This window comes from Platalea leucorodia (genome assembly GCF_965183815.1).
Source record: "Platalea leucorodia genome assembly, chromosome: 1".
NCBI lineage: Eukaryota > Metazoa > Chordata > Aves > Pelecaniformes > Threskiornithidae > Platalea > Platalea leucorodia.
The window spans coordinates 152,170,350-152,183,246 of NC_138823.1; the positions used below are offsets into that span (position 1 = coordinate 152,170,350).

The following is a 12,897-nucleotide window of genomic DNA, read 5'->3' on the forward strand; positions in this document are numbered from 1 at the left end:
ACCTATACAATGACTTTTTAAAAAAAACTATGGGTTTTTTTTTAAATTAAAATAAACATACCCAAGGAGCAAAACTATGATTTCAGCCTGTGATATACTTTTCCAATGTATATTTAAAAAAGACAAAAAAGTATTACATAAATTCCTAGATAAACCAGGACAGCCTTATATTTTGCACAATAATTGTGTAAGATACCCAGGTTTTTTTCCATGTTAGAGTCATTTAACAAAAATGTTTTATAAATCTGACAGTGCCACTCATCCAAAGGTATTTCAGTTCTCTAAGGCACACTGGTATTTTAAGTCATTATGGAGCACTTCAAAAAAAACCCAGTGCTTGCTCAACAGCAAATATTAAGATGAGTGTGAATGACAGAATATGATGCTTCAATGATAATTTCATAATTCCTAGGAAAAAATTAAGATCTTAGAAGTTAAATATTTATCATTATTCAGAAAAGTGCATCTGTTTGAACATGGAGTTACAATTGCTTGTTATGTAAGTGATAATCACCTTTCTTATAAAATATTTTAAATTGAGAAAAATATAGATGCCCTGAAGGAGTACGTATCAAATTACAGAACTTCTGCTATTACATGACAAATGGTAGCAGTGAAGGGTTTATGTTGTCACTCAAAGAACTTGCACTAACCATTACTTCCATACCCAACTGAAAAATAACAAGCACTTTCAAAGTATAGAAAGACTGACAAAAATGCTATACTGAATCTAGCTGATGGATAGGTTCTACTTCCAACACCATTTATTTTTGAACCTTTTATTTGTAAGAAATGTACCAATGTTACAGCTGTACATAAATCATTATAAATTACTAATAGCCTCAACATTTTCCAGGTGCCATAACACATTTAAGAAACAAAAGTGATGCTTGATACGAGGACAAAAATAAGTGATAGCAAAAGCATACAAAAAAATTACACTGAAACTAGTGTATTTGTAGAATATCATGATTTCACACTGATATAGCTCTTGACCAGGATCTGGTTATGATTTCTAACGTGAACCCTCATTTCCAAAGTTTACAACATGGCTATTATAATTCACTCTGGGTGCAACCTGGTAACAGGATACTGACTGGAATGGATTTTTGTTTAGAGTAAAAAAAAAAAAAAAAAAAGTCTTCAAAAAATCTCAGAGCAAATGATTCATTAGTTTCAAGTTTGCAAATAGCTTCACAGTCTATATTCTCCTATTATTCAGAAATGGCTTTAACATAAAGCTAACACATTCACTTTGACTACAACAGTGGTCAAATTCCTGTTATTTAAAGGAAAAATTAAATTAAGGCTTTTAAGTATTAGAATTAAGTATTTCAGTCATAAGCATACGGACATAGAGCACACTGCAGGGTGGACAGCTTTACACAACAGCAAGTACTGTCTCCCTTGAAAGAATAGTCCCATTAGACACAGAACTCATCAACTAAGACCAATTTGAATGACATCCTCCTGGAAGAGCTTCCTCAGAATTATTACAGTATCATAAAAACACTCAGTCTTCACAAAACAGGTGAAGTATAAACTTACATGACATTAAAAGCTCAAGGCTTCAAGTTAGGTAATATATAGTGCTTTCCTTAATTAACATCAGTACTAACAATGGAAACTTAGCTGACAACGTGCAATGGTTCTGAAAGGTCCATTAGAGCTTATGTCATATCCATCAAACATTCACTCACATTTAAGAAGTATCATTAAAAATTACATTCATGTTAAAAATAATATTTAAACATTAGCATTGTGACACAGATCAAAAGGTAAAGGAAATTAAAGTTATGGCTGCACATTTAGAGGGCTGGGAATACACAGTTGCAGCACAAATACCCTTACTAATAATGGAGAAAAAAATTCAAGACACTAACCATACTGAAAACTAAATCAACAAAAGATGACTTCTGAAGAGACAAAACATAGAAAAAATATAGTTAAACACAAAAAATGACAGGAAGGATAGGAATGCTGGAGAAAAGGCACTTAAAATCTAAAAATCTAAGTTCATATTTAGAAAATTTTTATTTTCTTGTTTGTGCTAGTCTTGTAGCATAACTTGCAAAGAGATTTGACCCCCAGTTATATGGGGGTCAAATACGACAATGAGTTTCAAATATATGAGCATAAAAAAATTGTAATAAACCCTGAACACTTAGTTCTGCTGAATCAAACAAGAAGCAGATTTATATATTTCAAGTTTCAACTATAGGTGGTAACAGTAATTAGCAATATCTTAAAGAAGAAAACAATCTTAGCTATTGCAATTGTTTAAAGTGATAAATGCTGCAATATGGCTTTTTTTTTTTTTTTTTTACCATATTAGGGTAGAATAGTAGACATGAGTTATACAGTGATTTACTAATGATGATGATATTTCTTCCAGATTTTGAATCACAAGCATCTAATTTCTCAAAAAAAGTACAGAAAGTATACTATACCTGCAGAAAAAGTTAAAGGATTCTGCATTATGCCCTTTAATAGTTACGACAACGTTCCTGGAAAGAAAAAATACAGATACTTAGAAGTTCTGATAATTGTTCATAAACTAAAAAAAAAAAAAAAAAAAAAAGAAAAGGACAATGGCAATTGTTTTCCAAAATGATATTTCAGAATGGATCCTAGTATGCCCATACTTCACGCAAAACACCACCAGAGTTTTAAACCAAGTATTTCTCTGGATCACACATACCCTTCTATGCATTCTCCATATTTCAACACTGGGTACAACTAAGTTAGGCTTCTTGTAATTGAAAACCCCCGTTAAAGCCAGAGAAGAGGACATGTCATGAACTCCAATGTGACAATGCATTCTGAAGAATCACAGACAATGTAGGGGTAAGCAATCATTTTCCTTCAAACATCTGACTGCATGGATCCCATATAACTGACTGACAAGCAGAATCTTCCACGGATGCTACAATGAAGATATAAGTTTGCATTTGTGAAGCAAACATTTACACTGCCGCCTCTCCTGAATTTGACGTGGCTACTTATCACAAAATTTGATTCATAACATTTGACATAAAGCATTACATCAAGTGGCCACCCAGTAACTTAAGAGTTGGCCATTTCTTTCCAGTGCAATGTGTTGCTTAAGCTTTGGTCAAATGTGATTCAACAGTCAAGTCGGAATGACATAGTATAACATAATGACAATATAAAATTGTGTTATTATCCACTTCTATTTTCTTCATCATAAAATGATCTAGCTTTTGGAATGGCTGCCTAATACTTTGGTTCAGTTGAAAACCACTAACTTGTTAAAAGTTACACAGGGTATAAAACTCTTGTTCTCCTGACGCAGTTGGAGGCTTTGGGATGGTAACAGACAAGTCCATTGACCAACAGATAGGACTCCAACTACTTGGGGGTTTACTTAGATCTAGGCTTTCATACCAGTGCATATCTATAACATTTCCCATGATCAGAGACAGCTGTGCGGATGTGGAGTTTGTTTACTTTCCCAGCCAATTTAACAGCCGGTAGAATCTTACATAAAGAACATTCCAGACATGCACTCAAGAGCCCCCTTCTGAGCACACGAAGTACTAAAAGACTGGTTTTGGATAAATACAAAAATAGTTAGGACAATTTTTGATGCAATTACCAAACAGAAAAAATAAGCCTTGAATATGTTTCTTTACTATCATGCAACTGACTTCATCAGTTGCATCAACAAGGACATCACCAGCAGAGATAAAGAAGTCCTTATCCCACTCTACTCAGCGCTTGTCAGGCCACACCTGCAATACTGTGTACAGTTCTGGTCTCCGCTATACAAAAAAGATGTGGACAGGCTGGAGGGGGTCCAGAGAAGGGCCACCAAGATGATCAAGGGTCTGGGAAGCCTGCCATAGGAGGATAGGCTGAGAGAGCTTGAGAGAGCTGGGTTTGGTCGGCCTTGAGAAAAAAAGGCTTAGAGGTCATCTCATCACCACGTACCAGTACTTAAAGGGGAGCTACAAAGAAGATGGAGACTCCCTTTTTACAAGGAGTCACATGGTGAGGACAAGGGGTAACGGGTACAAGTTACTCCCAGGGAGATTCCCATTGGACACGAGAGGAAAATTTTTCACAATGAGAACAGTCAGCCATTGGAATAATCTCCCCAGGGAAGTGGTTGACTCCGCTACGCTGAGCACATTTAAGACCCAGCTGGACATGGTGCTGGGCCATCTCGTCTAGATTGTGCTAGAAAGGTTGGACCAGATGATCCTCGAGGTCCCTTCCAACCTGGTATTCTATGATTCTGAAAAAGCAGTGAAGAGGTTCCAGGAAGGTGATGGTTCTGTGGGCAGCAGTAAAGTATAAGAGAGGCAAAACCAATTCCATTTCCAGGAAGTTCAATACCAAAGCATAAAAGAAAATTGAGTGTGGCTGCTGTGAGGAGACCTCTCACACAGCAAACAGGTGAGGCTCTTTGGTACCTGTATCTTCTGTGCAGAGCCATATGTAATAAGAAGCTCTTGTATGTCAACCAGCACCTCCTGGCATAGGTTTGCTGACGTGTAGCAGCAGACCCCAGGCTGCCTCAAAGAGCCTCTGTCCATGGTACTTAAGCAGTCAACCTCTGATCTGTCAGACCCAGTATACAAACATATGTCGGCTCATCTAAACGCAGTTTACGTTGTGGTAACATATAGACAATCCCTTTTAACCTACAAGAATGGAACAGACCATGCTGATGTAATTTTGGAATGGCAAAATACTTCTAGGAACCAGCATGGATTTTCAACTTGTCATCCACAGTGTACGGCATTCTTCTTTCAGGCCGTATTGCTCAACAAGATCTTTTTACAGAACCAACTCAGAAGTTTTTCTAGGATTTTCAACATTTGAAAACATACTAAAGTAGTTACAGAAACACATATTCTCATAAAAAACAATGTAAGAAATGATGTTCAAATGAAGGTTCTCAAAATTGTTATTCTGAAGTTACATTTTTATAGGTTTTCATGATCCTTCCCAGTTGTAGGGAGCATTAAATCATGTAAGAGAATGCCCTGCTTATGGTTAATAATCCCTCTTAGAATTGTAGCAAGCAAACCAGACTTCATAGATACAGATCAATAATTCTTAGAATACCATGTGGAAATACAAGCTCCACATTTTCCCCCAAGCATTCACAAACCCTAACACTAGGTTTCACTAACCCTAACAGAAAATTGGACCATACAAATCCAAACATTTTGTACAGGCATCTCCGATTTGATTTTAACCCTAACTGCAGTGAGATAATGGTCTTGATCTAGAAAATCCAGTGCTTATTTGACAGACTAGTACATTGATCAGCTACTGTCAATTAAAAAAAAAAAGTGTAATTTCTCAAGTTAACTTTTCATCTTCTAGCCATTCATGAATAATTTTTTTATTGTTGTTATACCAAAGAACCTTTCGCTGCCTTTTATTTTTGCAGATATTTAATCAAGTAACCTTCCTTTTAGGAAAAACTGAACAGCTCAAGATTTTGAAGTCAGGGCAAGATGATTCTTCTTATCCCTTCAAATTTTTCTATCCGCTGTTATATGTATGACTGTATTAAAGCATGTTTTCTTTGAATACAAACACAGTTTACAAAGCAAACCACACAGCTTTGTGTGACTGTCCTGTCTGCATTTTACACTATTTTCAAATTTATCAACAGCGATACTGTCTTTTTGACCACTGCCTAGTGCTAGTCTTGGAACCAGTCCCACCACAACTTTACTACAAGTAAAATGATTCATGTTCCTTGCTCACTGACGGTTTCTGACATCTTTCAGCCAGGCTGTAACATGTTTAACAGATACGTAGTATCTCCATACATTTGATCTGTGTCCTAAACATAAACCGCAGTCTTATCAAAAAGTTCTGAAATTTTGAAACAATGCACAGTAGAGAATTAGAAGGATATAACATCTATACACCTACCTATGCCTGCCCTCAGCGGCATTTTTTTTTTTTTTCATTTGACTATAAATCTGACTTGGTATGACCACTTCCCACAAAAAAAACATGATGTTCAAAAAACAGACAACTTTAGAAATAAAATTAGTTAATAATTTTTGTACCTGTTTTATACTTTTACATCCAGAACAAATTTTAGGTTGGACACCACCAATAATTCAGGATGTCCCGTTGTTTTTATTGAATACTGAGGAGGCAAACATGCTTACAGTCGTCCTTGGTTATATTTGAGTCCAAATCTGGTTCTTTCCAAACACAGAAGATGATATTGATTATTTCTATCTGGCATTATCATCAATTTTTCTCCACCTGAGAGCCTATCCCAATGATAAAACTTTCAAAATTCTATATAATCTTAAAATCTGTTTTGCTCAGTTTGTAACTGTACCATAGGACAATAAATAAAATCATTCACATCGCAGTACTCCAGAACTCAAAATAGTTCTCTTGAAATCTGCTGCTGACTGCTCAGAGGTGAAAAGAAATCTATTATGAAAATTTCAAATGAAGTGGAGTTGAAGTTGGACAGAATTAAAAACCAAAATTTATCTTAATGCCACAAAATAAGCTCTATCATACCTACACTACTCCTTATGTTACCACAGAATGAAAAGACGAATTGTCAACCAAAAGAAGCAAAAATATCAAATAAACTGGAAAAAAACTACACTGTAAATTGGTCTTTAACAACCAAAGGAAGCAGAGCATATACATGTAACAATTTAAAAGCAATTTTCACAGAAAGATACCCACAGGTCTTTTATATGAAATTGGTGTCCTGATAGACAGACTGAATCTGAGTATCAGGTGAACCCAATTAACCTAATTTGATGCTTGTCCATACTGAGACGTTTATTTTAGATGTTATACAAAATCCTTTAGGATACTGCACAGAAAACGATAAATAGGCTGTAAAGGTTATGACATTAATTTTACTGTCATTCTAATGCTTTAAGCAGGCATCAAAACCAAAAATCTCATCCTCTGGGAAGAGAGAACCATCTGAAAGTAATTATAGTACTTATTATCATAACAGTATTAAACTAAACCACTATGACCCTAACTGAATTTATTTTTGGTACCTTTTGTTAAAAGAACAAAGCTTCTCAATGACGACAGCACCTTCTAATGCAGTGAACACTAGTTCAGGTACTGGAAGAAAGCATTAAATCAAATCTTACAATTTCATATTAAGCTTAATTATTAATTTTAATTTAAAACTAGGCATGTAAAGAAGTGTTAGTTAAACATTATTATGTAATTTCATTTCAGAAGGAAAACATTCAGCTAAAAAGAAAAATTAAATACTTAGTGCAGTTTAGAAAAGACGTTCTCCTAACAGAAGCCCATGAAATGTCCATTTATATTTCAAAAGCAATTTTATTCACTTCATTTTTCACACCTGTTCTTTCACATACTGTGCCATCTTATAAATGACAGTGCCATGCAACCATTATTTTCCAAAATTTAGAGATTTTTCAACTGAAACCAAGTTCCCCAAAAAGCATGAATGAATCGTATCAGCATAACTTCCAGGAAAGTTAGCAAAATCCGTTGGTATTTAAAGGCCGAGTTAGACTTGAAATAAAAGATTAAAACATTGAAGCTATGCAAAAACACTAACGCAGGTAAAAATGACAGACAAAGATTGACTAGTGTAACACAAAAAAGCATTTGTTCAAGGAAGTATATTTGCCAAAAGCCTGCAGTGCTTGGCTACCTTATAAAATCAAGCACAAGGCATTAAGCCAATTTGTTTAAAAAAATAAAAAAACCCTCCAAAACCCCAAACCCCAATAATCAAACAATAGCTGATTTGCATTTCTGAAAGCCTGCAAAAATATTCTGCATTTCACTATCCAAATCTTCAGTCGCAGAAGGCTGATTTACTCTTACTCAAAATTTTCTATTTTAAATTGTATTTTCACACTAGGATTTCATTCTACATCTGTAGATCCTCATCCTCCTATTCTATATCCAAAGAGATATGCACAGAGTCACAAACAACAGCTTTCTTACAGGAGAAATTACACGCTGCTTCTGCTTCCATACTTAGGTAATTAATCAGGAGAAATGTGTGTCCATGGCAGAATTCTTTTGGCTGAGCCCATTAGGTGACTTTAGCAGACAGCCAAAAAGAAACAGAAGCCTCACTGCAACTGGTCACTTTTCCCAGTACAAACCCAGCAGAACCTAAAACCCAGGCTATTTTTAAATTTTTGGTCATCCTATGAGATAGACCAGTCCGAGCGCATTTCCTGAACTTCAAGCCTTACACACACTGAATGCCACAGTGGCAATCCTGGACAAAAATTCTTCCCTTCATACTCTGTTAGGTGAGGTATAGAATGGTTGGCTGGCATGCCTACACTATGCCCATCTGTCAGAGTGGAACTGTGCCTACACGACAGGCTCTATGCTACTTTTAATAACATGTTGCTGATAATAAAAGCTTATTTATGAAACAACATAGGGCAACTTCAGTGTTTGGCTTAAAATAAAAAGCAAATGAAGAGTGATTGCTTTTCTTGAGGAGACAAATCTTTTGAAACCAACTTCTAAGGTTTTTCAATTGTACGAATAAAGACTAGCACATACACTGCAAGAAATGAGGATGCTCCACACATTTTCTACTATTGCAGACAGTCCAGATACAGTCTCAGTAATTCTGATTGTACAACTATAACTATCTCCAAGAAAGCAAATTCAAGGACCTGAGAAAAAAATTGATGAAATCTAAGTTTCTCAAAAGGACGCCTGGGAGAAGAGAAGGCTGAAGAAGGAGCAATATTGATTCTTCATTTTATGAAATGTATGTGTATGAAATAAATTGTAGTTAATAAACCCAACTATTTTCCATTTGAGAAAACAACTCCATTCTGAAAAACTAAAAAAGAAAAGCAAGGAGCAGCACAGCTACTATTATGCCTAATATTAGACAATATTTAGAATGCCAAAAAATAACACCTTTCCTTCCAAATTTCCAATTTAAAATGACAGCTTATCATTTTAAGTTTTCCTTAGTGCATGCCTTCTCGGTAGTACTGCTTTGAATGTCGCGAACTGGAGTCCTGTATAAGTTCCACATCTGTATTACACACCTTTGCCATTATTCTGTATTAAAAGGTCAAAGCTTCTGATTTTAAAATAGTCTTGGATCTTACTGTTGTGAAAGTAACTGTGAAATGATGAATCAGTACAAATTGCTACATTTTGTTCTTGATTTTGAGAGCAGCTAGAAACAATAGTTCTGGAAAACACAGAATACCCATTTCATTTTTATAAGACACTACATGAAATCTATGCTGTCAATAGTTCTTACAATTTAAATTGAAATTAATTTACTATTTAAAAAAAAAAAATCAAAACCCAGAAACATCTAGCACTCTTACTTGGCAATGACTACTCTAGAATTTCCTTAAAAATTCAAACAGTGCAATTCCTTCTACTCCTGTTCTCCCCCCCCGTTATCCTAGTCCTAAACTAAGCACTAATTTATTGTTTGGGTCCAAACTGCTAAGAGGTTTTGCCAGGATTCTCAATAAGGCAGTTTCATAAGACAGAATCTATGTATCTTACAATTCTGTTCACAATATCACAGAATCATAGCATAGTTTGGGTTGGAAGGGACCTTTAAGGCCATTTGGTCCAACCCTCCTGCAACGAGCAGGGACATCTTCAACTAGACCAGGTTGCTCAGAGCCCCGTCCAACCTGACCTTGAATGTTTCCAAGGATGGGGCATCTACCACCTCTCTGGGAAACCTGTTCCAGTATTTCACCAACCTCATCATAAAAAACTTCTTCCTTCTATCTAGTCTAAATGTTCCCTCTTTTAGTTTAAAACCATTACCCCTTGCCCTATCACAACAGGCCCCACTAAAAAGTCTGTCACCATCTTTCTTGTAAGTCCCCTTTAAGTATGGAAAGGCTGCAATAAGGTCTCCCTGGAGCCTTCTCTTCTCCAGCCGGAACAACCCCAACTCTTTCAGCCTTTCCTCACAGGAGAGGTGTTCCACCCCTCTGACCATTTTTGTGGCCTCCTCTGGACCCGCTCCAGCAGGTCCATGTCCTTCCTGTGCTGAGGACCCCAGAGCTGGATGCAGTACTGCAGGTGGGGTCTCACCAGAGCAGAGTAGAGGGGCAGAATCACCTCCCGCAACCTGCTGGCCATGCTGCTTTTGATGCAGCCCAGGATACAGTTGGCTTTCTGGGCTGCGAGAGCACATTGCCGGCTCATGTCCAGCTTTTCATCCACCAGTACCCTTAACTCCTTCTCAGCAGGGCTGCTCTCAATCTCTTCACCCCCCAGCCTGTATTGATACTGGGGGTTACTCCGACCGAAGTGCAGGACCCTGCACTTGGCCTTGTTGAACCTCACGAGGTTCACATGAACCCACTTATCAAGCTTGTCCGGGTCAATATGTAACGTCATACATAGTGGAATTGCCATACACCATTATGGTTTCCAGTTTGCAATGCCTGATTAAATTGTGAGACTTTTTAACTTTGCTGTTGTTCATAATTAATGACTGTTTTGGTCTAATAAGGACAGAATACATAATTCATCTTTCACTATATACCTGCTGCAGTACATTAACTTTCTCTTCATATAAACAATATCACAAATATTAAACAGCAATTTCATTGCAGTTATAATAAAACTTGAATAGCTTTAGACAAACATCTGCAATTATGTACACAGGTACTCACATAATCATTCAGGTTGGCAGGGACCGTGCTAGGTCATCCCATCCAACTTCCCTGCTTAAAGCAGGGTCAACACTGGGCTTAGGGCTTTGTCTAGATGGGTCTTGAAAACTTCCAACCTCAACAAATGCCTTTCAGAAATCAAATTATATTTACCACTTGACAACAAAGGATAGCCTTAAAATCACAGGAACATTGGGTCTATGTACACAGGACAGATTGTTCCAGCAATTCCTGCTGCAATGGTCTTGCCACACTTCAGAATTAGCTAAAAAGGTACTCAAAAAAACCTTCCCATATTTCATGCTATGCTGAATGATTAAAGAGAATTTGACTGAGTGGCAGAGAACAAAGATATTTCATAATAAATTGCCATATATACTTTTTATTTACTTGCTCTTACGCTACAGATAAACAGGTTATTTCTAAGAGTAGAATGAGGTTAACGTACGACAAAGGTACCAACCAAAGTAATTACAGATGACTAAAGAAAAGACCAAAAAAACTTTACTTTTATATTACTTGCTTTTTCCATCTTCCTCAACTTTGACATTTGACAAATAAGTTATTACTGGTAGCATAACAACAATTTTCCGGTGACAATAGTTTTAAGATTCTGTTAATTATCAATTTAGGCTATAGAAATAACCAGCCAGGACTGCAATGCTGAAAGGAGAGCAAGGATTCTGTTTTCTTAATTTGGGAGTCCTAACATATTTTAGAGATATTTGATACCTCAGAACTTACTCACACAGAGTCAAAACGTACTTGAATGTCTCAGAGAGCACAGCCCTAAAAATTCCATTAATAATTTCAGGATTAAAAGAAGACGTTCACCTGCAAAATCTGACTCACTTAAGTTTGAAACATGGCACTAAGGTCTTCACAGAATCATAGCTGGCCCTTAAATTATGTAAAGACTAAACAAGAAACAATCAATCCCTAATCACTTCTTCCATTTTGACTATGGTATTTTTGGGTTATTTGAACACTAACCTAAATCTTTCAGAGGATGAAGATAAGATAAAACTTATTGTGTCATTCAGGAAGGATTTTGTACAGGGTTTTTATTATTTTAATAAAGTCTGGGCATGTTGTTAATGTTCTGCTTAGAATAAAGGTAACCAACAGCTGACAAAAAGCAAAAAAACACTCCAAACTTTGCAAAGTGAATTGCCTTTGCAATTCTGACTCACATAATGGAATTATTTCTGACTTTACAGGTGCAAACTTGAGCCTAGTACTAAATTTGCAATCATAGTCCCTGGAAGTATTCAAAAAAACGTGTGGATGTGGTGCTTAGGGACATGGTTTAGAGGTGGACCAGGCAGTTAGGTTAACAGTTGGACTCAATGATCTGAGAGGTCCTTTCCAACCTTAACCTCCAAGCCCAGTCAGAAGGTCATGATATCATAGGAGTAACTGAGACACGGTGGGACAACTCACATGACTGGGGAATCACGATGGACGGTTATAGGCTGTTTCGCAAAGACAGGCAGGGAAAAAGAGGTGGAGGAGTCGCACTCTACGTTAAGGAAAACCTCGAATGTATCGAAGTCAACTATGGTGATTGTGAGTGCTCTATTGAATGCCTCTGGATTAAAATCAGAGGGGTCATCTCCAAGCAGGACCTTACAGTGGGCATCTGCTACCAACCCCCAAACCATGACGATAAAGCTGATGAAGCAATATTTGGGACACCAAGGCAAGCTTCTGGTCAGCAGAACCTGGTTCTCATGGGTGACTTCAACTACCCAGACATTTGCTGGAAGAACAATACAGCAGCTCACATGACATCCATCAAGTCCCTGGAACATGTAGAGGACTGTTTCCTCTTACAAATGTTAGATGTGCCAACCAGGAAGGAGGCACTACTGGACCTGCTATTCACAAACCAAGAAAACCCGCTTTGTAATATCTCAGACAGTAACAGCCTTGGCTGCAGTGACCACAATATTGTGGAGCTCGGGATCCAGCTGAGCATGCTGAAGGTTAGCACCAAGACAAGGGTTCAAGATTTTAGAAGAGCAAACTTCAGCTCGCTCAGAGCTCAGTTGGGAGGGATTCCGTGAGAAGCTTCCATGGAGGATAAAGGAGCCAGTGAGTGCTTGGAGTTCTTCAAGAATGCTCTCTTGGAAGTACAAAACCAGTTTATCCCCTATAAAAGAAAAGGAAGTAAGCGGAGCAAGAGGCCCCCTTGACTCAACCACGAGCTCCTGGGTCTGCTTAA

At 37.1% G+C, this 12,897-nt stretch overlaps 1 protein-coding gene across 6 annotated transcripts in view; it reads right to left on the reverse strand.

Moving 5' to 3' along the window:
• Nucleotides 1–12,897, reverse strand: part of ZNF438 (zinc finger protein 438) — a 61,669-nt gene that overhangs the window by 20,786 nt on the left and 27,986 nt on the right. For 3 of the 6 annotated variants that reach the window (XM_082314741.1, XM_082314738.1, XM_082314739.1), the window contains one exon: nucleotides 2,451–2,507. The exons of 2 other annotated variants lie outside the window; for them this stretch is intronic. In XM_082314741.1, coding sequence (XP_082170867.1) covers nucleotides 2,451–2,478 — 28 coding nt within the window. In that variant the 5' untranslated portion in view covers nucleotides 2,479–2,507. Of the gene's footprint in view, nucleotides 1–2,450; nucleotides 2,508–7,040; nucleotides 7,110–12,897 lie in introns of those variants that run through there. One more of the 6 variants, XM_082314740.1, reaches the window with a different exon arrangement.